Below are 27,574 nucleotides of genomic sequence, written 5' to 3' on the forward strand. Positions count from 1 at the left end.
ATTCTTCCTCATGTGACTAGAAAAGATTCACAGATAACTCCCTTGTTTCCCTTATGACAAGGCTAGACACAGACGTTCCAAATTCCCATTCTTTGCTCAAAAATGATTACTTGAACTATTTGTACCCAATGATCTCAACAAAATATCTGTTACTGGGACTTAACCAAAGGTTAGTTACAAAGCTTCTCTACTTCCCTGAGACCCCTGAACTTTGACCCACCCCCACTCTTAACCAGCATACAACCTAACAGCCCCTCCTAAGAACAGACTGATCTCAAAGTAAAACATTCTCTGTACTATCCAATCACTCCACCTCTACCCACCTATATCTATTCATTCCACTTCCATACAACAGGTTCTTTCTAGAATATTCCCTCTTCCTTCTACAAGAAAAACCTTTTCTGCCTTTCTTTTTTAATTTTTTCAATGCTCATTTATTTTTGAGAGAGACAGAGAGAGAATGGGAGCTGGAGGGGCAGAGAGAGAGAGAGAAAGACACAGCATCCAAAGCAGGGTCTAGGCTCCTAGCTCTCAGCACAGAGCCTGAAGTGGGGCCAAACCCATGGACCTAGAGATCACGACCTGAGCTGAAGTCAGACACTTAACCAACTGAGCCACCCAGGTGCCCCTTTTCCACCTGACTTTTAAGACACTTACAGATTCTCAGAATGGTAGCATTTTCCTTATTGCAATAGTCCCCATTCCGCTATTGCAAAGGTCCATTTCCCCATTCTTACAATAACCTTTGTGAATAAACTCTTCCTTAACAGGATTCTGGATCTGGTTTTTATTTAGCAAAAGGCTCTAATTCTGATTTAGCAGTAGCAGGGCAGGGGCAGAGAGAGAGGGAGACACAGTATCCAAAGGAGATTCTAGGCTCCAAGCTGTCAGCACAGAGTCCCAAGTAGGGATGAACCCATGGACCTAGAGATCACGATCTGAGCTGAAGTCAGATGCTTAACCAACTGCGCCACCCAAGCACCCCTTTTCTACCTGACTTTTAAGACACTTACAGATTCTTACAATGGTAGCATTTTCCTTATTGCAATAGTTCCCATTCCCCTATTGCAAAGGTTCCTTTCTCCACTCTTGAAATAATCCTTATGAATAAACTCTTCCTTTACAGGATTCCGGATTTGTTTTTATTTAGCAAAAGGCTCTAATTCTGATTTAGCAATAGCAGGGCAGGGGCAGAGAAAGAGGGAGACACAGAATCTGAAGCAGGCTCCAGGCTCTGAGCTGTCAGCACAGAGACTGATGCGAGGCTTGTACTCATGAACCATGAGATCATAATCTGAGCCGACGTCAGGCGCTTAACCAACTGAGCACCCAGGTGCCACTTCTAATTCTGATTTAGAGAATAAAGTGTAAAAGTAAGGATAATCTAGGATCTACTTGACTAGAGGTGTAAGTGTTCATGATCAGAAGGTCAAATAAATAACACAAAAGGGAACAGAGATTCATTCATTTGCCCATTATATGGTAAGTACTGATTGGGTTATATTAATCCATTAATGAATAAATGGGGGGAAAAACCATGACCAATGATTTGCATGGTGTTAAAGGGAAAGATGAAATTAATGACAGGATATCACAAGCAAATGTACAGACTTAGCTGGGTTAAGCTATATAAAGAGATATATATGTTCCTATAAGAACTTCTAACATAGGGAAATGAAAAGTCAGAAAAAGCATTTATTTCTGGAAATGACAGGTATATTTAGAAGGGATGAGAGAAAAAATGGCATGGTAAAAAGCATTTTAGGCAAAGGAAAGTACACATGGGAAGGTGAAGACTAACAAATATCTAACTCTAAGACTAAACAGAACAAACAGGTTCACAGGACTTGATAAAAAGTGGTGTTTGCAGTGATTCTTGATTCACTGGCATCCAGAAGCATCAAGGCACTCTTTATATACTTGTAGTGGCCTAGGCCATGGGACAAAAAGAGGCTGATTGTAATAAAAAACTGGTTTTGACAACATGCTCTGAGCTTTCTGTGATGTTTAGTTAGCTTAAATACAGACATGGAAACCTAAGAAAATGTGAGGAAAATTACTGAATAAAGACTGTGGAATTAGGAATGTGGTATGGAAGATAAACATTTATGAAACTGACTTAGGTGCAATAATTAGAGACTATTATCTCATTCTTTAAAAAATTGTTTTACAAAGGAATTTATTATTAATTTCCTTAAATAAAAACTTAGAGTGTTTATATTTAACATAAAATGAATTTAAACTACGTCTTTATTTAAGTACCATGCTCAAATACCAAGAGACTAACATTTCTTTTCTTTTGCATTCAATTAACTATCGATTAACAATCCTTATATCAATTTTAATCAACCAACAAATCTTCCAAGCTGTAAACAAAGAATTTCCAAGTCAGTAACCAAAACAATCTAGCTAACCAAGTAAACATTCAGGAGCTTAGAACAAGTTCAAATTTTATTCAACTTCTTAATCCTTGTAAGAACCAATCCACTAACCAGTTTCAGGCCCCATTGCATTATTTTCTATTTTTGAAATAAGTTGTTGAGAGATAAAAAGGTGTGAAGGAATGAATATCTGGTATATTTTATTGCTTTAAATACAGTCTTATCAAATTGCTGGAATTACAGCTTAAGTTTAATTCAATTAATGGAAAATGCCCACCATATACATTTTTCAGAATGTAATAATAACTACAATTTATTGAGCTCTCATTATGTATAAGTACTGAGTTATATTGTTCATATTTTATAATTTAATTCTAACAACACACTATATTGAGTTAAGCACCACCAAAGAAAAAAATTGTGAAAGATTTTGAAATGGATCAAAAAGATTGCAGGTATTAATAGAAGCCTATGCATTTTTTTTTTTTTTTTTTAGAGCATAGCCTTCTAGATTATCTGATTCTATGGGGTTGATACATTTTATCACCTTTGAGCTATTTTATAAGTACATAAATTATATATTACTTAGTAATAATTCTTGTCTCTAAATCAGTAAATAAAATGTGATCCTACAGAGAGAAGTGAAACCTGCCACCCCAACAAAAAGTCAGTTTTGTAATACTTGTAGTTTGATTTCACAGACCAAACATGTCTCTGGACTTTGAATTTTCTTTTAAGTCAACTATACTTACCTGTTCACTCATTAATTATGAGTTAAAATTGTTGACATTTGTTCATTTTCTATGAGAGTCATAATTTTATTCTTTTAAAATTTTTAGGCTGTAAATTACTAGTATTATTCCCATTTTTCAAAACAAACAAACAAAAAAACTGAAACTTGAAGTAGTTAGCTGACTTGTCCAAGTTTTTGCTTGCCCAGCTTTGCTTAACTCCACAGCACATCCTCAACACCCCTAATCACTATGCCTTGCTAAAATTTAGACTATTTTGCTTTTTACTTCATTATCTCAAGTATCTCACCATCAAAAGTACCAAAGATCAAAGAAATACTCTAGAAAAGCTGTTCTTTAATTTTTTTTTAATGTTCATTTATTTTTTGAGAGAGAGAGACAGAGTGTGAGCAGGGGAGGGGCAAAGAGAGAGGAAGACACAGAATCCAAAGCAGGCTCCAGGCTCTGAGCTGCCAGCACAAAGCCTGATGCGGGGCTCGAACCCACAAGCTGTGAGATTGTGACCTGAGCCGAAGTCAGACGCTTAACTGACTGAACCACCCAGGCGCCCCCTAGAAAACCTGTTCTTTAAAAAAGATGGCAGTTGACATTTCCACTAGATAATTTAATTGGCAAAGACCATCCTGATTGTCCAACCAACTAAACAAATGAGACTTTTTTCTCCCCAGAGAGCTCTGACTTTATTTTTCAGTTCAAATAAATGAATACATTATCCATAAGACATTTATTTTAATAGTTTCTGAATTCTAATTCCAAAAAAAGAATGAAAAGGAATGAAACCAAGGCAAGAGTTTTATCCCCTAGATGAAATTAGATACTGTCATTTGTAGTATTTCTTACTGAAGTTCTCTCTGTTTTGCTCTTAGGCAGCAGCAGAAACACAATCTCAAATTGTACCCATGTTTAATGTCATACCATAGAATAATGTACCACATTAAAGGTTATAAGGTATATAGTGGTAACAGAATCTCTTAATAGAAGGTATAATTAAGGGACAAAAAAATCTGAAAGAAAAAAAGGAAGAAAGGAAGAATAAAGAAGAAAGGGAAGGATTGAGTGGGTACGGAAGAGAGGAAGGAAGAAGATGTACACGTTTTGCTTCACATTAAAAAAACCTGACATCTTTTCTTGTGGTAACCACCTCCCCAAGAGAACATGCCCCTCAAAAAGGACCCCTGTACCCATTCCTGGAAGAAAAGAGGAAGCATAAGAAGCAGCGACTGCTGCAGATCCCCACCTCCTACTTCATGGACGTGAGGTGCCCAGGACTCTACAAAATCACCACCATCTTTAGCTATGCACAAACGGTAGTTTTGTGTGTTGGCTGCTCCACTGTCCTCTGCCAGCCTACAGGAGGAAAAGCAAGGCTTACAGAAGGATGCTCCTTCAGACGGAAGCAGCACTAAAACCACCCTGAATCAAGATGAGTGGGAAACTATCCCAATAAACAAATTTTTGCTAAATAAATTTTTAAAAAATTAAAAATAGATAAATAAATAACCTCACGTAACTTAGAAAAATGTCACAAACCCATTAAAAATATCATTTCAGAAAACAAAACACTGCTTTCTTCACTTTATTTTAGCTACTAAAGTCTCTCACAATCTAATTCAACAACAAAAGGTGTTAATTCACATTTCAAGTTTTTTCAACTGCAAGGAGAAATCACGCTTTGCATAGTCAACTTTACTTTGTAAGAACCAAATTACTTAAAATTATTCATTTATCTTAAAATTGGCACCAACAAAAACCTCCTTTTTAATGACATAAGGCTTGACAAGCCTCTGTGTTGCATCACCATCTGCCACATCCTGCTCTGATATTTATAAATACAGTTGTGCTATTGATGGTTCTACAACTGTTCCAGGTGTAAGACATTAGAATAGAGAATTCTCTTTGATCACTCCAAAGTCATTTCTTCTTTTTAAATACAAGCAGTCTGGACTGTTCTCAGGTTCCCAGAGGTATGTCTAGTAAAAAGCCTTTTAATCTCTAACTGGTTTGTTCAGGTGAAATAGGTCACAAGAAAAAGAGATAATCAGAAATATATATTAAAACAAAAAAACACACAGATTAACTGCTTTTTTTTAAGAAGAAGAGAAGTATGAAGCTCTTGATTTTCATCACTTTTAATTTCTAAATACTATGGGACTTAGTTGGAGATGCGACACGGTTCTTGAAATACCAGCTCTACAATTTTTGGCCCAACATGTTTCTGTTTATTCAAATGTAATTTTTGAAACTTAAAAAAAATGTTTTTAGGAACTCAATGTACGTAGTCTGGGCTTTAAAACATAATTCTGAAAGCTGGTTCATTACATGACATTGCATCAAAGAAAAAAAAACAAAGCACTCCTCCTCTCTCCTCCAGGTAAAATCCTGTATAAAAATATAAACATCCTGGTACTTAGTTCTCTCAAAATTTAATTAAAAACAAACAAAAACTTGGTTAAACAAAACTTGGTGAAATTTTCATTAGTAGCTAAATAAAAATACGGAAGCTTATCTAACTGGGAACGAGAGGAGAAACTGGAAAACCAGAAAGTTGATGATCAGAGAACCAGGTTAGGACTTAAAAGACAGAGGTAAGGATATAAGAATTCAAGAAGAGACCAAGTTAAATGTTTAATGCTTATGTGAAGAAAAAATCCAGATTTATTACTGATAGTTTTATACATGTGATCAAGGAACAACATCTGTAATGAGAGGTGTCATTGCTACTAACGAAAGACAAATAGAAAGAGGGGTAAGGAACATATACAATTTTAGTAGTTTCCATGAAATGATTTAGACTACAGAAAATAAAGAAGTATTATCTCATGTGGGACCCAAGGAATTTTACAAAAATCCCCTGCCCCTGGACAAGCAGAGCAAGACTAACTCCATTTTGTGCTACACCCACCATCTCATGTATAACCCCCACATGACCTACTTATTGCTTAAGACACTCCCCCACCCTAGTCAAGCCGCTGAGCACACCCTTACTGGAAACTGGCTCATTTAGGAATGCAGAACCTCTAACCGCCAAAGAATGTAAACCCCGCCTTTTGCTCGCCAAACTTGCGCGCCAATTCTGACCAGAGTGATAGGCTAGTTCAAACAGTTACTATAGGGTAAATTGTAATTCAATGGCCACCTGCGTGTGGACTGACATGAACGTACAACTTTCTGTGTGTGTTACAATCTCATTGGCCACTGGCCCCCATAAAACTGTTACACCTCATAACCTAGGGGACCAAGTCCCTGCTCCGCTGTGTCGGGTATACTTGGGCCCAAGCTCGAGCTTGCAAATAAACCCTCGTGCGTTTGCATCGGTATCGGCTCCTTGGTGGTCTCTCGGATTTGAAATCAGGGGCATTACACTCATCCCAAAGATCTCTGCTTCAAATGAGAGAAAAATATGCTTTATTTACAAAGATGGCAGGTACTAAAATAATAGAAAAATGGTTACTCTTAATTATTGAATAGAGTCATAAAAATTCATATAGCCTCAACATTTTGGGGGATAACAGAGAGAAACAATAATTTACTCTGTTAAAAAGAAAAACCACAAGCCCAAATGAAGTCACTTATGTTAAGAGCCCCACGTGAGCAAATCAAGACTTAATACCTAACCTAACTGCAGTTTCCGTACCCCCAAAAATGTAACATTTAACCAGTCAATATGAAATTTCCTGGTCAGCACTGGGAAATGTACTGATAGACCCTTTTCATTCCCCTTAGGAGGGCAACATTCTTTCCTAATAGTTTCCTTTTTTTCTATTCCTTTTCTGCCTTTAAAAACTGATCCTGGGGAACCTGGGTGGCTCAGTTGGTTAAGCATCCGACTTCAGCTCAGGCCATGATCTCACAACTCAGGAATTCAAGCCTTGCATCTGGCTCTTTGCTGTCAACACAGAGACTGCTTCAGATCTTCTGTCCCCCTCTCTCTCTGCCCACCCCCCCACTTGCATTGTTTCTCAAAAATAAACATTAAAAAAATTAAAAAATTAAATGAAATAAAATAAAATAAAAATAAAATAAAAACTGTTCCTTTCCTGCAGCTCAACAGAGCTCTCCTCTACTTGTGAGATAGGATGCTGCCTAACTCACAAATCATTTAAAGAAGCCAATTAGAGCTTCAAATTTACTTGGTTGAGTTTTGTTGTTCAACAATTCTAATGATGATCTGCTTATAGTTCAGTTAACAAAGGATAAGAAGAAACTTAAAATATTTGATTAGATGCCCAGAACAATAACAAACTTTTAACGACTACAGAACATTAGAAAAATCAGTAAATTAACTTCCAAGAAACATAAAAAACAAGTGAACCTACATAACTTAAAACAACATAGAAATACTTTGGAATACCTCATATACCTGGTCATCAGGCTTCTAAAAAATTTAATTATTCAGAAAAAAGCATAAATGTCCAAGGATCAAAAAGGTATCTAAACATCAAGAAAAATTGCTGTCTCTAAGAAGCATGAAAGAACAAGTTGGTTTACTCAGAACTACATTTAAAATGATGGATACTTGATTTTCCCTGACAACCTCCAATTCTTTCAAAATTAAAGCTGACTGGAAGAAGTGGAGAGGGTTTATGAAAACACTCAAAACCTCACACATATAGACGAGTCAAAACTGAAGTCTTCTAAGGAAGAGAGAAAAATCTCCAGTAAGGAGAGAAATCAGAAGTTCCAGTTAAAACACCTGGTTTTAAATTCTGCTTTACCTAGTTACTTATCGTGGCATATTTTTGTCTATCTTATTTAATCAGAATCCTTCCTTATCACTAAAACGAAGACATCATCTGGTCTATCACCTAAGTTGTTGTGAGGATCTAGGTTTTGAGAGAGTACACAGTAGCATAAAATAAGGATTGCAAAGAGGTAAGTAGTCCAGGTTTAAGAAAACCAATAGCTCCAGTGTGGGAATATGAAACAATAAGCCACTGGTCTTAAGGTAGAGTAAGCAAGTTTTTAGAATGCTAATCCAAGAATGAACATACCAGACAAAAAAAAATTTTTAATATGATAAATAACTGTGGAAGAAACTGGTAGACAGCTCAAAACCTGTTCTACAGAAACATCAAGAAGAAGAAGAAGAAGAAGAAGAAGAAGAAGAAGACGACGACGACAACCACCACCATCAAGCAGACCAGCATACGTATTATGGAAATCCAAGGAGAAAGAGACAGGCAAATACAAAATATTTAAAAATAAAATGGCCTAAAACTTCCCAATTTTGAGGAAATACATGAATTTACACATCCAGAAGCCCAATGAACTCCAAGGAATATGAATTCAAAGAGATCCATACTAAGACTTGACCAAACTATCAAAGACAAAGAAAGAATCTTAAAAACAGAGACAGAAGTGGATAAATAAGATTAAAAGCTGACTATCGGTAACCACGGAGGCCAGAAAGCAGTGAGATGATATTTAAAATGCTAAAAGAAATGTAAACCAACAATTCTATATCCAGCAAAACTATTCTTTAAGAATAAAGGAGAAATTGAGACATTCCCAGATAAACAAAGCTAAAGGAGTTTGTTAATAGTAGACTTGTCTTGCAAGAAATGCTTAAAAGGAGTCCTTGAGACTGAAATGAAAGGACACTAGATAGTAAACTGAAGACATAACAAAAGATAAAGAACACTGGTAAAGGTAACTGTATAGGTAAATATAAAAGCCAGTATTACCACACTTTTGGTTTGCAACTCCTGTTTTATTCCTGTAGGAATTAAAAGGCAAATGAATAAAATAATTATAAATCTATATTAATGGGCAATGTATAAAGATGTAATTACTGACAATAACAATATAAAGGGGGAGGATGGAAAGGGACTTTTCAAAGGAAGGGACTGTTTGTATGCCACTGAAACTAAGTTGGTAGTAATTAAACTAGGTTGTTATAAGTTTAGTATGTTAATTGCAATCCCCAAAGTAGCCACTAAGAAAATAACTAAAACACATACACAAAAGAAAATAAGAAAGTCAAAATGGTACACTACCAAAAATAAAAAACATACAAATGAGTACTTGACATGGACTGAATTGTGTCCTCCCCAAATTCATATGTTGAAGCCCTAAGCCCCAGAATTTAAGAATGCACTGTATTTAGAGAAAGGGCCTTTAAAGTGATAAAAAAGTTAACATGTGGCCCTTATGATGGATCCTAATCCAATTTGACCATTGTCCTTATAAAGTTAGATACAAACAAATAGACACCAGGGGTATGCACAGAATTACAATTATGTGAAGAGGTAGCAACAGGAGAGAGGAGTCAGAAGAAATTAAAGCTGCTGACATCTCAGTCTTGGACTTCTCACCTCCAGAACTATTAGAAAATAAATATCTCTTGGATAACCACTCAGTCTGTGGTACTGTTATGGCAGCCTGAGTAAACCAATACAGTACCTATTTGAAAGAACATATTATTCTGCATTATTTACTTTTCTGTAACATGAGTGCTATTTAAATGAAACAACAGGAACAATTAACAGTGGCAATCAGTAAAAATTAAAAGTAGGACTAATCAAAAAATATGTGTGAGAAAATATAATAATCATTATTATGTTTCTTTTGATAAATTCAGCAACTTATTTTATCTTTTTTTTAACTCTATTGGAATTTAAATTTTATAGGCCACATTTTATATTCTTAATATATATAAATGTAACTAAGATTAAAAAAAAATTTTTTTAACGTTTATTTACTTTTGAGACAGAGAGAGACAGAGCATGAACAGAGGAGGGTCAGAGAGAGAGAGGGAGACACTGAATCTGAAACAGGCTCCTGGCTCTGAGCTGTCAGCACAGAGCCCAACATGGGGCTCAAACTCACGGACTGCGAGATCATGACCTGAGCCGAAGTCGGACGCTTAACCGACTGAGGCCACCCAGGTGCCCCCTAAGATTTTTTAAAAGAAGAGAAAAAAAAGTGGGATTAAACAAATATTACCAGTATTTAGAAAAAATAACAACGACATGTTTCTTTTTGTCCCATGAAATAAAATAGTTTTATGCTTTGTGTCTCCTTTCCAATAATAACACTTCCCTGTACCGAGTAGAACCCTTCTTTTTAGTGTGGTAAAATTGAGTATCGTTAAATGTAAATTTCACTTTGACCACTCTGCTTGTATCAAGTCCATATTCTTGGTGTCAGTCCTGTGATGATATCAAGCTAAATACCCTCTCAATAAGCACAGAATACTTAGGATTATAATTACTAGTAATGGCAGGTACTTAGATATGTAAGAAATTGTTTCAAACTCCGCAAAACATCCATCTATTTTGAATCTAAATGCTTGTTTTGGTATTCCAACTGTTAATCAATCATGTCTTTTGCATTGATAGATTAATTATCTTTGCTTTCCATGTGTAAAATAAATATCATTTCAGAAGCACACTAGTAATTTCAATTTATGCTATCAAAGTTGCATTCCAAATGAGTTACAGTTTTAGTAAAGACATTGAGAGGATCTTATTTAACTTGGCTGTCCTTTTGTGGTGACTTTTTTTCTCCACCTTGAGTTAGGAAGCAGTCATGTTACACAAAAAATGAGACATTTGTTTGTTGTATAAGTTTTTTCTAGTCTCCTTATGGCTTCTTCAAATATCATCAAACATTTTTGGAGAAATGGCATAAAAATTTCTGTTTTAGTATAATCTTTTTCTCCGTTCTCATCCTCAATGTATTGCCAAATTAGACAAGGACATTCTTCCTGTCTCACACTTTAAAAATATTTTACTGCAGGATATCTTTTCTAAGTCCAACAATAATTATAGCCATTCTTTAGGCACATGTCCAAGGAGGCTATCTCCTTCCATTTCTTTAAAGTCAAAAATCACATTAAGTGTACCTGTACATATTGAGAACATTGAAAAGTGCCCTAAAATGTTCACTATGAAAGCTTCAATATCAGAAGTAAGCAAATCACATCACATTTTAGCAGTGCTATATACAAAGGGCGCAAAACACTTTGCAGATAAGATCTTTTATTTTATTTCTTAAAAAAATTACACTGAATGAAATTGTCCAAAATTTAAATTTGCACTGTCTGTCAAATACACAGATGAGTAAAGTCTAGAATTATATTTGGACATCTCAACAATCTTGTTTTATGTTGCCTGTGGTTTCACTAAAATCTTTAAGAATATGATTTAACGGACTTAACAAATCAAAGTATCTAAGAACTAAACGGAACATTTTCTTGTTGATATGATTTGCCATATCGATGGATATGTCGAAGTGTGGTTGTTGCTTAGATCCATCAAAATGAGCTCTATATTGACTGTGAAATGTTAAACTTTATTCCCTGTATGACTTTTAGTTCTTCTTTCATAGGAGTTTTGATCTTTGCAAATTAATGCTCCCTTTCATTATATTTCCCTTTGACATATTTTTCCACAGCTACCACGTAAAGTATTATTAAACCACAGAACAAGGAGAAATTCACCTAACCTTGGTATTGTGTGGGGAAGTTACCTTGAAGCACTATGTACCTCCACGTACATAAATACGCCAGCTATTCCAGAGGGCAAAGAACAAAAAGGGCCTACCAACTAAATCATGATGCTTACGTTACACATTTATTCATTTAAAACAAACAGCAGGAAGCAAGGGGAAAAGCTGGGGTTAAGTTAACACTCACAGTATAACACCTTAGGATGCAATCAAGTTATAAAGGACCTCAACTAGCTGAATGTTCACCTATTTCCCAAACTACTTGATTATTTACTATCTATACTTAAAAAAAAATCCCATGACTTTTGTCTCAATCTTATAAGCTACCAGTTTATTATCTATGAATCCTATCCACCCTGTTTTTCTTATTTCAATGGAAAAACTGAATATTTCAAAATATGTATTATATAAAACACATAGATACAGAAAATATATATTTCACATGGTATATACCATCAAAAAATATGTAGAATTAAGTGGTCTGTGAATAGATGATCCCTGAATTCTTACCATATCATATATTTTATCCTATTTTAGATCTCCAGTTCACAGAATCTGGCAGACATTGTGAGCATAGGTCTATGGGGCTTATAGTTGCTGCCCAGTACATGCTTCTTTAATAATGTAGAGTGATAGAAAAAATGGAAATCAATAATCAAGTTGTTTTGTGGGTGAAGGAGAACTCGAATGGAAAGAAAAATCCCGAACCAACCAATCAAACACATTAATACAAACCAAAACCCAGTACTTTCCCTGGTGGGTATCCCTGTCAACTCCTTTCTAGTGTATTTGCCTATACTTTTTAGACCACTCTAAACTAAACCTCAATGTCCTCATTCAACAAGACCATATCAGAATTAGATATAACTAAGACCATATCAGGATCAGCCACTCTAAGGTTCTAACTGTATTTTCAGATTTTTCTTAAAATTTAGACAAGAGAACTTAAGTTACCTAGCACAATGACTAGCACATATACCAGAAGCTCAATAAATATGTGCTTTATGTACAAATGAATCAGTTCCTCCTATTACTGACTTTCAAGGAAAATCTGAGAAATTGTCCTTCTAAAGGCAAGTACTTCTAAAGTGCTGTTTTTGAAAACTGTGGTTATCCTAGACACAAATTATAATTTGGTAATTATGTATTTGGATTATCAGTCAGATGGAAAGAAAAAGTACTCTCAAAATATTAGGGGAACTGAAAAGCAAACAAAATCTTCAACTGAGGGCTAGATTTTAATTAGTATTTTTAAGTAGAGGAGAGCCACAATTCCTGTCCATAAATGGGTAAATTTAAGTTTTGTTAAGATAAGGAAAATTCAGAAAAGCCATAAAGTTTAATTATATTTAAAAAACTAAGAACTTTGGCACAGTAAAATACACCACAAGCAGATTTTAAGTATGAATAATAATTACTTTCAACAGATAATTTCCATAAAATATAAAGTATTTCCATAAGTCATTAACACATTAAAAATTATAAAATAAACAGTGAATTAATTCAATAAGTAATTAAGAAGAAATATAAGTGAACAATAAACATATTAAAGCATGTTTAAGCTTACCAATAATCAAAGGAATCCCAATTAAAGTAAGATAATTTTTGCTGATTAGATGGACAATGATTGCTAAAATTCCAATTCAAAACCAACAAAACTATTCTGTAGCAATAAAATATAGATTGGAACAATTATGTACAATGACCATAAATCTAGAATCATTTCGAATCTATTTCTTTGTAACTTTTAAAATAATTAACCAACCTGTGCCACTTTAATAGAATTCTGGGTAGAACCACCAGCATGATATTCGACTTTGAATTTTTTTACAAGTTCATCAAACCTACAAGAAAATCACAGTAGAAAAAAGTAAGTTAGCATCTGTCAGTTGTCACAATGCAAATTTTTCTGATTAGAAGCACACTGAATCACCATTAGTAAAATATTTTCAATTATATAATTATGTTGAGTAAATGAATTAAAATATATATGAAAAACAAGCATGCTGAATTTGTACTTATGAAAATTTTTCTACAAATGTACAATAATAAGAATTTAAAATATATAAACTGTCCATAATTAACCACTATACTAAAAAGGTAAAAATACAAATTCATAAATTATTACTTATAAGCAATGCATATTTTCCCATATTAAATGTTGACCTCTAGAATCCTTACAAATGTAAATTCTAGTAAGTTTAAAAAGTTTTAGATATCATAAAGACAATTAGTTTAAAATGTAAAGAACTGGGAAACCACACATTGGGGTATGATTCTAGGCAAGCTGCTTGGTGACATAATTTCTGTATCTGCCATATAAAGACACAGACAGTAGTGATCTAAAGCTTTATCTAAATATCTAAATATCTAAAGCCATTATTTTGGCATCTGATAAAAGCTATAGAACTTCTCTCCAGGAAAATACATACATCCACTATACATGAAACTTTCATGTACCAGGCAAAAAACTACGGACACTGATTTGAATAAATCTCAAATTAGATGGCCTTTATTAATCTGGATTTCAAATCAATATTCCTTACTGCATGTCTTTAGCATGTTAGAGATATCCAAGGGGCGTAAGTATGTACTTTAATTTCAAAGGACTAAGAAGCTTTGGAGGGAGACAAGGATGAATACACATGAGAAAATACAGAAAATTAGAAACCACCAAATTATCAAAAAACAGAATATATGCAATGTAGACAGCAAGTGCTAGAGGAGGTTGGTCAAAAAAGGGAGATTGGGATATGAATAGAATATTCAAGGAAGGTTTCAGTATTGACAAGTATTTTCAAAACTTTAAAAACAAAATACAGAAGTAGATCCTTTCACTAAAATGAAACATTTCACAGAACCTCAAAATACCAAAAAGACAAATACAGATATGGTTATATTAGGAATAGGAAAAATGGAGTTATACCCACTCCCATACATCCAACTACCTTGGGATTCCATCTGTAAAACACTGAGATGACAATAAACACAACTAGCAAACCTGCCCAGAATTTTGACAGCAGAATTCGTATGACACTAATAATACCAATGTAATAATAACAGAAGAAAAGGCAAAATATATAGGCACAGATGCAGAGGTAGATAGCTGCAGTAGCTCAAGGGAAGTTCCCTTCTACTTAGGTACTTTTTTTTTTTTAATGCTTATTTATTTTTGAGAGAGAGAAAGAGAAAGAGCACGAGCAGAGGACAGCAGAGAGAGAGGGAGACACAGAATCTGAAGCAGGCTGCAGGCTCCACACTGTCTGCACAGAGGCTGATACAGGGCCCGAATCCACAAACCATGAGATCATGACCTGAGCTGAAGTCGATGCTGAACCAACTGACCACCCAGGTGCCCCTCTTCTACTTACTTTCTGAACTAGACAGATATCAGCTAAGCGTGATGTTAGAGATTGGAGAAGAAAGGGAGAGTGAATGGATAAAGTAAATATACAGTGATCAATTGCTAGGTTCATTTGAGGTCCCTCCACTGTCAAAAGCCAATTCCTCCAAAGGTTTTGGATCGTATTTGTAGTGGGTTGAATTGTGGCCTCCATAAAGATATGTTCCCCCATAACCAGTGAATGTAACCTTATTTAGAAAAGAAGGCTTTGGAGATACAAGTAAGTTAAGGAGCTTGAGATAAGATCTTCCCTCCTACATTACCCAGGAGGGGCCTAAGTTCAGTAAGAAGTCTTCTCATAATGGACAGAAGAAAAGACACAAAGGAGAAGACCATGTGAAGATGGAGGCAAAGACTAGAGTGATAAGGAGCCAAGGAACGCCAACACCCACCAAAAGCTGGAAGAGGCAAGGAAGGCTACAGACATTCAAATTTAAACTAATAAAGTTAAATAAAATTTAAAATTCAGTTCTTCAGGGGCTCCTGGGTGGCTCAGTTGGTTGAGTACCTGACTCTTGATTTTGGCTCAGGTCATGATCCCAGGGTTGTGGACAGAGCCCAGCATTGGGCTCGCACTGAGTGTGGAACCTGCTTAAGATATTCTCTCTCTCTCCCTCTGCCCTACTTGCATGCTCTCTAAAATAAAAAACTAACTTGGGCACCTGGGTGGTTCAGTCAGCTAGGAGTCTGACTTCAGCTCAGGTCACGATCTATCTCACAGTTTGTGGGTTTGAGCCCTGTGTCGGGCTCTGGGCTGACAGCTCAGAGCCTGGAACCTGCTTTAGATTCTGTGTCTCCCTCTCTCTCTGCCCCACCCCTGCTTGCACTCTGTCTCTCTTTGTCTCTCAAAAATGAATAAACATTAAAAATAATAATAATAAAAGAAAAAAAATTAAATTAAAAAACTAACTCATTAAAATTCAGTTCTTCAGGCACACTAGCCATACTTCAAGTGCTCAGCAGCCACGTGTGAATAGTGGCTATCAAAGTCATACACAAATAAAGAATATCCCTTTATTACAAAAAAGTACTGTTGGAGGTGCTGGAAAAGTTCAATAACAAAATAAACAGAGTAAACATGATCAATTCTAGAGCTGAAATGGACCTAAAAGAACACCTTCATTTAAGAAATGGGAAATGGGGCACCTGGGTGGCTCAGTTGGCTAAGCGTCAGAGTCTTGATTTCATTTCAGGTCATGATCTCGCAGTTCATGAGTTCAAGCCCCATATCGGACTCTGTGCTCACAGTGTCAAACCTGCTTGGGATCATCTCCTTCTCTCTCTGTCTGCCTGTGTCTGTCTGTCTCCCTCGCTCTCTCTCTCTCTCCCTCTCTCAAAAGATAAAAAATTTAAAAAAAGGGAAAAGTTAGACATAAAGTTTGAGTAGATTGCCAGAGGTCACATATGGCACACTGGTGAGTCAAAATCAGAACTGCAGTGTCAAAATTACTTGTTAATTAATTACAAATACACACAAATCAGGGTATATTTTTTATCATTTCAGTCAGTAAAGAGAGTTTTCTATAAAAACCAAAATTTTGTTTATTAATATTACTTTTGGAATTAGTTCAAGTATAAAAATTATAGGACCTCGTATTTCAAGATGGATGATGATGCATATGTTTGCATACTTTCCCAAGTCTTACCAGATGTCAAAAAACATGTTTTATATATATTTATACATATATATTTATATATTTACCTATATATGAAAAAACGTATAACAATACCACAAAGCAAGCAAAGAGGCCAAACACAGACCACAAATTGAAGAAATAATAAATACTAACTTTACAGAAAGAAAACATAATAGAATTGACAAAGCAGTGATAGGAGACATAAAAAAGTAATTCCTTTAAACACTCCATTTGGAACACTGTCCAGCCTCTCCTACCTTACCCACAAGAGTACAATTTGTTTACATGTTCCAATTTGTTGTTGAAAGTCCTCCATATCCCAAATAATTGTGTAGCTTCCTAGCCTACCTGAAAATTTTTTTTTCTTTAAAAAACTTTTTTTGGGGTGCCTGGGTGGCTCAGTTGAGCGTCTGACTTCGGCTCAGGTCATGATCTCGCGGTCTGTGGGTTCGAGCCCCGCGTCAGGCTCTGTGCTGACAGCTCAGAGCCTGAAGCCTGTTTCAGATTCTGTGTCTCCCTCTTTCTCTGACCCTCCCTGTTCATGCTCTCTCTCTGTCTCAAAAATAAATAAATGTTAAAAAAATTTTTTTTTAAACTTTTTTTTGGTAGCAGCTTTATTGAGATACAATTCACTCATTTGAAGTCTACAATCCAATCATTTTAAATATATCCATAATTGTGCAACCATCACTACTATCAAGAATATATTCATTAACTCATAAAGAAACACACAAACCTTTAGTTACCAAAACCGAATATCCCCATCATCCTTCCCCACCCTAAATAACTGCTATTCCACTTTCTATGTCTGTATTTTTGTCTATTCTAGCCATTTCATATAAATATGTGAATGATTTTGTTGACTGGGTTCTTTCACTTAGAATAATGTTATCAGTGTTCATACATGCTGCAGCATCTATTAGTACTTTATTCCTTTTTCTAGCTGAATAACATTGTGTTATATGGATATACCACATTTTGTTTATCCATTCATCCATCCCAGATACTTAGATTACTTTCATCTTTTGATTTGTTATGGATAATACCATAATAAACATTCACATACAAGGTTTTGTGTGGACATAATATTTTCATTTCTCTTGGGCATATGCCTAGGAGTGGAACTACTGGGTCAATTTAACTTTTAACTATTAACTTTAACTTTTGAACTTTCTGAAGAACTGTTGCACTATTTTCCATTCCTTTTTAATTTTTTTCTCAGAGAAAATGCAGAAAAACCTGCCTGCCTAATTATATGAAAAAGAAGCAACTAAAAAATAACAGAGTTTCTATAAATTAGTTTTACCACTTCTGAATTTTTAAAAATATCAATAGTTGAGTGAAGGACCTGAGCGATAAAAACGGCTTTGGATAAAAAAATAAGATGAAGGTAAGAAAGCTGAAAATACCCAGGAAAATACCCAAAATCCGTAGGAAATATAAGAGATGAAGAGTATGAAAGAAAAATTAAGAAGCACAGAGAATGGATCAGGTAGCCCAAGATCCATTTAAGAAGAATGATGGGGAGACTAGAGATAATGAAGGGTAAGAAAGAAATTCTAGAAAAAAATGTTTTCGAAAGAGAAAAAATATATAATCTTCAGATTTGTTCAAATGTGAAGCAATTCCATTAGGGAGGGGACTAGGATCCATATTTGGACAATACCTTATTCAATTTCAGAATTCTTCATATCAAGAGAAAACCTTAAGAACTTCTAGAGTGAAAAATAACAGATTATCTGAAAAGGAGTAAGAATCAGAGTACATCAGATTTCTTAAAGAACAGAGGATGCTAAAAAAAAGCAAAAAAACAAACAAAAAAACCCCACATTATATTCTATGCTAGAAGAAAAAAAAAGATTTTCAAAATAGAATTCAATATCCACTCAGATTATCAACTCATGATAAGGGAAAATACAAGCTTCACATGTAAGTACTGGCAATTATGAAAAGAAAAGTTACTAAGGAGGAGGTGTAACAATCAAAACAAAACATAAGAAAGGAGATAGCATGGGTTTACAACAACAACAAAAAAAAAGGGAAAAAAGTGATAACTGTGTATAACTTTGAAAAAGTAAAGGAGTCCAAAAAGAAATTAAAGGAGGAACCATTACATGTAAAATTATTACATGTAATAAATTTTATTACATGTAAAATTCTTCCTTAAGTAGCAAATATTTTAATAACAAAGTAATGTATTTCTCTTCTATGAATCCATACATACACTACAGTACGTGGTTCTACAAAGAATAATAGTTACCTAGTTATTTGGTTATGAAGGCCTTTTGTCTGGTTTTCAATTTTAGAAACTATGCTGAGATAAAACATGTAACATTTAATTACAATTGCAAACATTTGTAATACTTAATAACATTTACAAAATATAAAAACATTGTATATACATGGACATTTTGAATGGAAGAAGGGAAAGATGAAAGAAAAAGTTTTCTCATTTTCTCTCCTTCAGTTAGAGTTCATAAGTATCTCAAATGTTCATAATCAAATTTTCAAAAAGGATTTTAAGTACACTGTTTAAAGTCATAAAATCAATCAGTAGGAAGATTAAAATGTATGAAATAGCATAAAGAAAGCAATGAGGAAGGAAAAAGAGAAAAATAGTGTAAGTGCACTATATTGTTCATCTTCCAGAGGAAGAGTCCATAGACATGTAAATTTGTTAATTAAGGAATATAACTACATTATATAAATTTTATAATGATAAACTAAAAACATTAACTGTTAGTATTTGTAGCTCTGGAGTGCAGAAGAAGGGAAGTTACATTGTTGGGCTTTTTGTGTGATGGCCAGAGGCATCATCACCATAAATAAATAGAAGATCGAAAGGCAGGCAGACATAATGATATATGTACGCTTGACCATCTCTGGGCTCTTAATTGATTCACTGATGTACATTTCTACCCCTGCACAATCTGCATTTTGTCTTAATTACTATTGCCTTGTAAGTCTTAATGAAAAGCAAGTACCTTCATCTTGTTCTTCGTCATGAGAGCATTGAATATTATTCTTGGTCCTTTGTACTTCTATATAAATGTACAACTAGATGTCAATTTCCAAATAACAACTTGTAGTGATTTTGACTAGGACTGTATTAAAGATATATATGGAAGTTATAACCTTTCTAATATTAAACTGATACCTGATCACAGTGTGTATCACAATATATTTATTTAGGTCTTTAGTACTTCTCAATTAGTTTCATAATTTTTGCCATAAATCTTGTGCATCTTCTATTCAAGTCACTATTATTTCCTGCTTTAATACTACTAGAAGTAATATTTGTTTAAACCTAGTTTTTATTTGTTGCTGGTGTTCAGAAATATAATTCTTTATATAACAATTTTTACCTACCCAAGTTGCTAATATCTCTAATTCCAATAATTATCTGTTTTTGCCGGACATAACTTTTGTGAACAGTGACAATTTTTTCTCTATTTTTCTTGCCTTAGTGCAAAGACTGAGGACCTCCAGCATAACATGCACAGATAACAGTGGATAGTAATGGGCAAACTTAGGCTTATTCCAAACTTTGACCTAATAAATCCTAATGAATCCTGGTGAATGGCTAAGTCTTAGAGGGAAGTATTTAATCTTTCACTTCATTTTTACTGTATGTATGCACTGCTTCTACTAAAGAGTTAAATATTTTAAAATGTTAGACCTCTATCTACTGATATTTTCCATATATTTCAAACGTATAACACAACCCAATAGAATTAAAATATACCTGTGTATATTACAAACAAAATTACCCAATATATACATATGTGTGTATATATACATATATAAATAATATATAAAATATATGATTATAATAATAATATGTAATATATATAAAGGATCTAGAAAAGTACAACCAAGGAGTTAACACTGGTTAGCTCCAAAGTAGGAGGAATTATGGATCTTGTATACATTTATTTCGACTGTGTAATAAGCATAATAAACTGCTTTGTAATGAAGACACTTTTTACTCTACTTCATTTTATAGTGGAAGAACATAACAATTTTCTACATAAGTATCTAAAAAGAACTACATATAGGACAAAGCAGAATAAAACATAGAGCAGAGAAGTGAGTGATTCTGAATGAAAGAGGCAGGAAAAATTTAACACTTGAACTGAATTTGACAGATAAGGGAGAAAAAATATTCAGGACTGAGGGTAAAACAAAAATATGACATATTCAGGAAACAATTTAAACACAGACTAAAATATAGGTCAAAATCAAAGTAGTAAAAACTGACAAACATAACTCTCTCTGCCACGCTAATAAATGTAGACATTATTCAGTACGCAAGGAGAAATTACTAAACTCTGTTTGCCAACAGTGTGAAAAACAGACTTGTTTTGTTGTTGTTTAATGAAGTCAGCGCTGTTTGGAGGACAGTGTAGAATAAAGACAGGCAGATTGCCACTTTTCAAATAGTTCATACCAAAGATCAGATGTTGAGCTAAGATGCTAGAGAGAAATTATTAAACTAAGGAAGCATTTCTGAAGTTGAAGACATAACACGTGATAAATAGCTGGAAGCAGAAGATGTGGTAGAGGGATGACAATTCTGAGATTTCTAGTTTGGATGACCAAGTGGATGATGTTGAGAAGGTAAATACAAGAGAGAAAATAAATTGTATGGAACAAAGGGAATTCCTATATAGTAACAAACAAACCAAGAAACATTTCTATTTAGGGAAGTGATTCTAAGGAGGCAAGATTTGTTTCTTTTTATCTCTTGCAGGGATTAGGAACATAAATTACAACCAGATTTTCTCTCTATACTTTTCTAGCTGACACAAAATTTTGTCTGTCAGTAAATGGTCTACTTTGTGTCAAAACTATCAATGTAGTCAATGGAAAATACCATGAAAAGATGAAGGACTATGTATCTTTAATGAATAAAACCATAAATTCAGGCTGAAACATTAATGAACTTCAAACTATGATTATAATTTGATAGGTAAATAATCTAATCAATTATGTGAAAATATTAAGTATTTCCTATGTTGTTTAGAGATGAAATTGTTTAAAAGCTTTATATTTTATGGGAAACTTCAACATATTTCTATTATGTGATTTTTTTCTACAGGGAGTAAAGTGGCAATTTTAGTACATGATAGATTCATTCTTACTTTCTCCTTTTGGTTAAGCTTCTTTGTCTAAATGGAGTGGGCATATCTAACACTTCAATCAAATGACTGACAGAAGTGAAAGAACAATAGCTGATCCATTTTCCTACTAGCAGCCTATTTGTGAAACCCAAATTAATAAAATATATACAGCTTTCATAATGTTTAAAAACTTCCAGAGAGAATGTTACTTAAATAAAATGCTACAGAAAAACTGGATTCAGTGCTTATCCAACTTCTAGATGAGAGTTTCTATACAATGGAAGTAAAAAATGAATAAAAACAAATTTGATAATGTAAAAATATTTAAAATTTTTCTCTATAAAAGCAAAATTAAACAAATCCAAGCAAATTAAATATAAAGAAATTTTACAATATGAAAAATGGTTATTACATTTACTTTATATAATTTAAAAAAATATCTTAAGATATTATTATGTATTTTGGTATTAATTTAATAAATTAATTCAATTTTTAAAATGTTAATTTAATACTCTCATAGGGAAGAGAAATGAAAATATTAAGGCTCAGATAAATGGACAAATTAACAAAAAACAAAAGAATGGATGTTCAGAACAATCAGAGATGCATTTCATATGTTCATTATTTTTTAATGAAATTATTAACAAAAATGACAAGAAAATACATTAACATGCCAAAGGTATTTTTTATATAAGCTTTCTCCTTTTTTATATTTCCTACCATTTACTCATGTGCTTATATTCATTTTATAATGAAAGTGGTTTTATTAAAGAAAACTTTTAAATATAAATTAATGTCACTGGAATGTAATTCAGAATTTCTTGTGGACTAACCTCAAGAAAAAAAAAAAAAAGCAATATGCCATATACTCCTAAAGAAGTTTTTGTACTTGTTCCGATAATGAATAGAACTGAAATTCTAAGTAATGCTTTCCACTCTCATATCACATATTATTACTTTATAAACAACTGATAATTCCTGACAATTAATACGATAGCTATCTATATGTTTTGCTATTTGAGAAGAAAAGTAACATACAAGGAAGTGGAGAAACTTTCAAACACTAATGTTTGGTAGGCAAAGCTGTGACCACTAGTCTTCTGATGCTGGGTTTAATACTAAATCTTCTGAGATACAAGACCACCTCAGCATGGTACTATACACAAGAAAAGATATCAAATGATACAATCATATATGGTGGGGCACTTGGATGGCTGAATTGGTTGAGCATCCAACTTTTGGTGTTGGCTCAGGCCATGATCCCAGGGTTGTGGGATAGAGCCCTGCTCCACACTCAGTGAGGAGCCTGCTTAAGATTCTCTCTGTCTCTCTGTCTCTCTCTCTCTCCCTTCCTCCCTGTGCCCCTCTCCCCCGATCATGATCACTCTCTCTGCCCAAAAGAAAAAAAAAATTAAAAGAAATGATCACATATGGAATTTAAAGTCTACTAAAAGATAGCACTGACTTCCTGTAAAAATAAAAATAATATTGAAGATCATAAGCGTGCTACTAGCAGCAGAAAACAGCTTGTAAATGTAGAAAGCTGGGAAGTGACTCAATGACTAACTTAAACAAAGTAACATAATCTGCCATTAGAATAAATCCCTTTAGCACTGGTATCAAGGTACAACTATTAATAGAAATAAATGTGGGAAGGTATATTACAAAGAGATTCACCTTTTCAGAAACAGTAATTGTACTAAGTACAACATGAGCAGATAAGTTACGGGAAGGTCAGTAACTGAAAATTTTAGTGGAACAAAATTAACTGATGCTATAACTGAAAAGAGAGCAGCTAGTTTTGCTGATTATTAACGTGTACTCATTGTTTCCTAAGACTTCCAACTAGTTTGCACTTTTTTAAAAAGTTTTTTAATGTTTATTCATTTTTGAGACAGAGAAAGACAGAGTGCAAACGGGGGAGGGGCAGAGACAGAGAGAGACATAGAATCTGAAGCAGGCTCCAGGTTCTGAGCTGGACAACAGAGCCTGATGCAGGGCTCGAATTCATGAACCGTGATATCATGACCTAAGCCGAAGTCTGACATTTAACTGACTGAACCACCCAGGCACCCCAACTAGTTTCCACTTTGTAAAATGAGGAACAAACAGTAACTGATGTTTCAATGCATTTTAAGAGGTAGATTAATAACAGCATAAATACATACAAAGTCTCACACAATATATACAATGCAATAACCCCGCTCTGCTTAGAAAATTTAGCGCTCACAACTAAAGAATACCCACTACACAAGAGTAAAGAAAATCAGGGGTGTGAAAGGTAAGGAGGACAATCTTTTTTAGAAGGTGATAATGAAACAGTGTATATTCACTATACCTTAGAAAAACAATCCCAGGACTCTTAATACCACTATGATCCATACATTTAAAATCTAATGAGGGGCGCATGGGTGGCTCAGTTGCTTAAGTATCTGACTTTGGTTCAGGTCATGAATTCTCTTTCGTGAGTTCAAGCCCCGCGTCAGGCTCTGTGCCGACAGCTCAGAAACGAGCCTGCTTTGGATTCTGTGCCTCCCTTTCTCTCTCTGCCCCTCCCCCACTTGCACTCTGTCTCTCTCTCTCAAAATTAAATGTTAAAAAAAAAAAAAAAATCTAATGAAAAAGCCTTACTCCCGTAACCTAAGGATCAAAATGCTCCAGTTCAATTTGGAAGATTCAAAAAAAGCTTCAAAATCTAGGGTATTTTGAATTCCTATCTTCTTCATTCAGTTTTTAGGTTAAGAAACTTCTTTCAAATAACTTTTTTTTAAGCCTAATCAAATAACCCAGACAATACTGTAAGTTGGCAAGAACAATGGCAAAATTATATAAATGTGAGAAACTTAATAGGAAATTTTTGAAATATAAATTTTTTATTTTCTGACATTCCTGAAAAGGTGACTTTTGTTACTAAGCTATTATATTCTTCATATTATATAACATTAATTCCTGACAAGTCTGACAACCTATGTTTAGTCTGAATAGTGAGTCTTGCATAGTGAGTCTAGCAAATAAGGGTACCAAAGCATTGTTCATAATTTCTGACTTAAATATGATTGACCAATATTTCAAAATATACTTATTGTTATAGAAGACTTTTCAATATTTATTATAAATATTAACTTTCCAAAGGATATAATATCCCAAATATATATTAAAAACTTTCAAAACTCATTAATGAGGAAAAAAATCCAATAAAATGGCAAAAAATTAATAGCAACATTTCCAAAGAAAAGATACAGATGACAAATAAGCATAGATTTTAATATCATTGGTCATTAAAGAAAATCCAACTTAAAACCATAAGGAAATACATCTATTAGAATGACTTAAAAAAAAGTGGCAATATTAAATGCTGATGAGGATGTACAGCAACTGAAACTTTCATAAATTGCTGATGGAAATAAAAAACGACACACCCTCCTTAGGAAACAATTTGGAAATTTCTTAGGAAATTACACATACAGTCACCAGACAACTCAGATACATGACTATTTAGAATAGCTTTATTTATTTATAATCACCAAACACTTAAAACAACCCAAATGCCTATCAAGTAGTGAATGGACAAATTGTGGTATATCCATGTAAGGCAAGCTCATCAAGTAATAAAAACAAATAATACATTCAAGAACATAGATGAATCTCAAAATATGCTATGTGAAAGAAGCCAGGCATAAAAGGGCTACAATACAGTATGATTCCATTTATTTGACATTCTGGATATGGCAAATATATAGGCAATTTAAATAAGAAAAATATACTATCTAGAAAAAAAGAAAGAGGAAATTCCAAAAGTCTCTCTCTTTCTGCATGTATGTATACGCATATATACATATCACCTACCTACACAGAAAGACATACACAGGGACACTCATAGATACATGTGAAACACATCTGAAACTCAAAACAAGCCTATGAGACAAGTAAGATGAATTCAAATATCCCAATTTTCTAAGACTCAGATTTAGACTCTTAGTGACTTGCTTTTTAAACTTTTGATTTGGAAATAACTTCAAACTATGGAAACACTAAAGCATAATACAGAGAATACCTATATACCTTTTACCAAGATTCATCAATTTTTAACATTTTTAACATTTTTCTCTTTTTCTCTATAGATACATATTTAGTTTTCACAAATCATTTAAAAAGATTGTATAAAATGCACTTATTTATAATATCTCAGTGAAAACCTCCTAAGAAGTTGAAGTTTGTATCTGTGAAATCATTTGATTTTATGCGTTCATATGGATATCTCCAATTCCAATCTAACACAGTTCAAAGCCATGGTCTTCTCCCATTCTTTGTTATCTTTTTCTCATTATGTATCTCTCTTCTTCTCCAGTTAGATCCTTGGCTCTGAGGTCCAGGATAGAATTCAGTACTTATACTGGACAAGCCCCTTAAAGGGCAAAAAATAGAAATCTAGAAGCACCTGGGTGGCTCAGTTGGTTCAGCGTCCATCTTAGGCTCAGGTCTCGTGGTGATCTCGTGGTCTGTGGGTTCAAACATTGCATTAGGCTCTGTGCTGACAGCTCAGAGCCTGGAGCATGCTTCAGTTTCTGTGTCTCCTTCTCTCTCTGCCCCTCCCCAACTCACACTCTGTGTCTCTCTCTCAAAAATAAGCATTAAAAATTAAAAAGAGAAATCTAACTGGAAAGGACTGGGGATGGTGCACTGGTAAGAGGGCCTGCTTGATGCTGCTCTAAGTCCAAAGCAACAACAGTCTGGGACCTGTGTCTGGGCTTTTTCTTTTCAGGAGTGATTGTGTCTGTTTTGAACTACATTCTCCACATCCCTCTCTTCTGTTTCACAGTCTCTTAAGCACCCCCTCCCCAAATCCCTGCTCTCCAAAGGTGCACACCTATAGAAGCAATAAGAGCTCTACTGAAATATGATGTTTCTTCCTCTACTTATAAGAAATTAGATTTCTAGTATATTCTGTCTCTCAGCAATTCTGAAGGTGCAGGTTATATGTGATTCTATTTGTATCCTTTGTTTTAAGGATGAAGAAATTCAGAGTCATTATCCTCCAAGCCTATTTTAAGTGGCTTTTGATGGATTTCTCACAATTGTTAAGTGGTGCATGCAGGATTAGGAGATTCATCCAATATAATTAAGAAAATAATACAATCACATACGATAAAAATAAGAATATTTAGAATAAAACTCCTTATGGCCCAAAACTGAATGAATTTCTTTTTAATTAAAGGTAGCTGTGGCTTACTTTTTTCCTTTTAAAAAAATGTTTGTTTATTTATTTATTTTGAGAGTAAGAATCCCTAGCAGGCTCTGTGCTGTCAGCACAGAGCACAAGGCAGGGCTTGAACTTACCAACAGTGAGATGATGACCTTAGCCAAAATCAAGAGTTAGACACCTAAACAAATGAGTCACCCAAGTGCCCATGGTTTAATTATTTTTAAGATGCATCCAAAAGAAGCATTCTATAAAGCCAGAAAAACAAAAGAAAATGAAAATGATGACAAAGGAAAAAGGGAGAGAGAAATTAACAGAAATAGCTCTTTAAATTTTGATGTGCAATTGTTTTCTAGCTATCTGATATGAAGGTGAAATGTGAAAGAATTCATTACTATACCCTGTAACTTGTACCAGTCATTCTTATATGGAAAAAAATGTCCTTATAAATAAGATATAGTAAGAATTGGTAAGATATGATAAGATATGGTAAGAAAATGTCCACAAAAGCACCCTTTACAACTTCTAGTTCTAACTTAGTGTAACTGCTTCCCACTTTCACAGTAACTAAAGCTTCTTTTTACCTTCCCCTGGGAGAAAAAAAAAGAGAAATCGGCATACATCAGG

General features: G+C 34.1%; 1 protein-coding gene and 1 pseudogene across 6 annotated transcripts in view; one reads left to right on the top strand and one right to left on the bottom strand.

The window, feature by feature from the left end:
• Nucleotides 1-27,574, bottom strand: part of ADK (adenosine kinase) — a 516,864-nt gene that overhangs the window by 335,061 nt on the left and 154,229 nt on the right. For all 6 annotated transcript variants that reach the window (XM_060643139.3, XM_060643144.3, XM_060643142.3 and 3 more), the window contains one exon: nt 13,350-13,428. In XM_060643139.3, the coding sequence (XP_060499122.1) occupies nt 13,350-13,428 (79 nt within the window). The remainder of the gene's footprint in view (nt 1-13,349; nt 13,429-27,574) is intronic.
• On the top strand, nt 3,958-4,577 carry LOC132685647 (small ribosomal subunit protein eS27-like pseudogene; annotated as a pseudogene).

Source organism: Panthera onca, chromosome D2 (assembly GCF_046562875.1).
Source record: "Panthera onca isolate mPanOnc1 chromosome D2, mPanOnc1 haplotype 2, whole genome shotgun sequence".
Lineage (NCBI taxonomy): Eukaryota > Metazoa > Chordata > Mammalia > Carnivora > Felidae > Panthera > Panthera onca.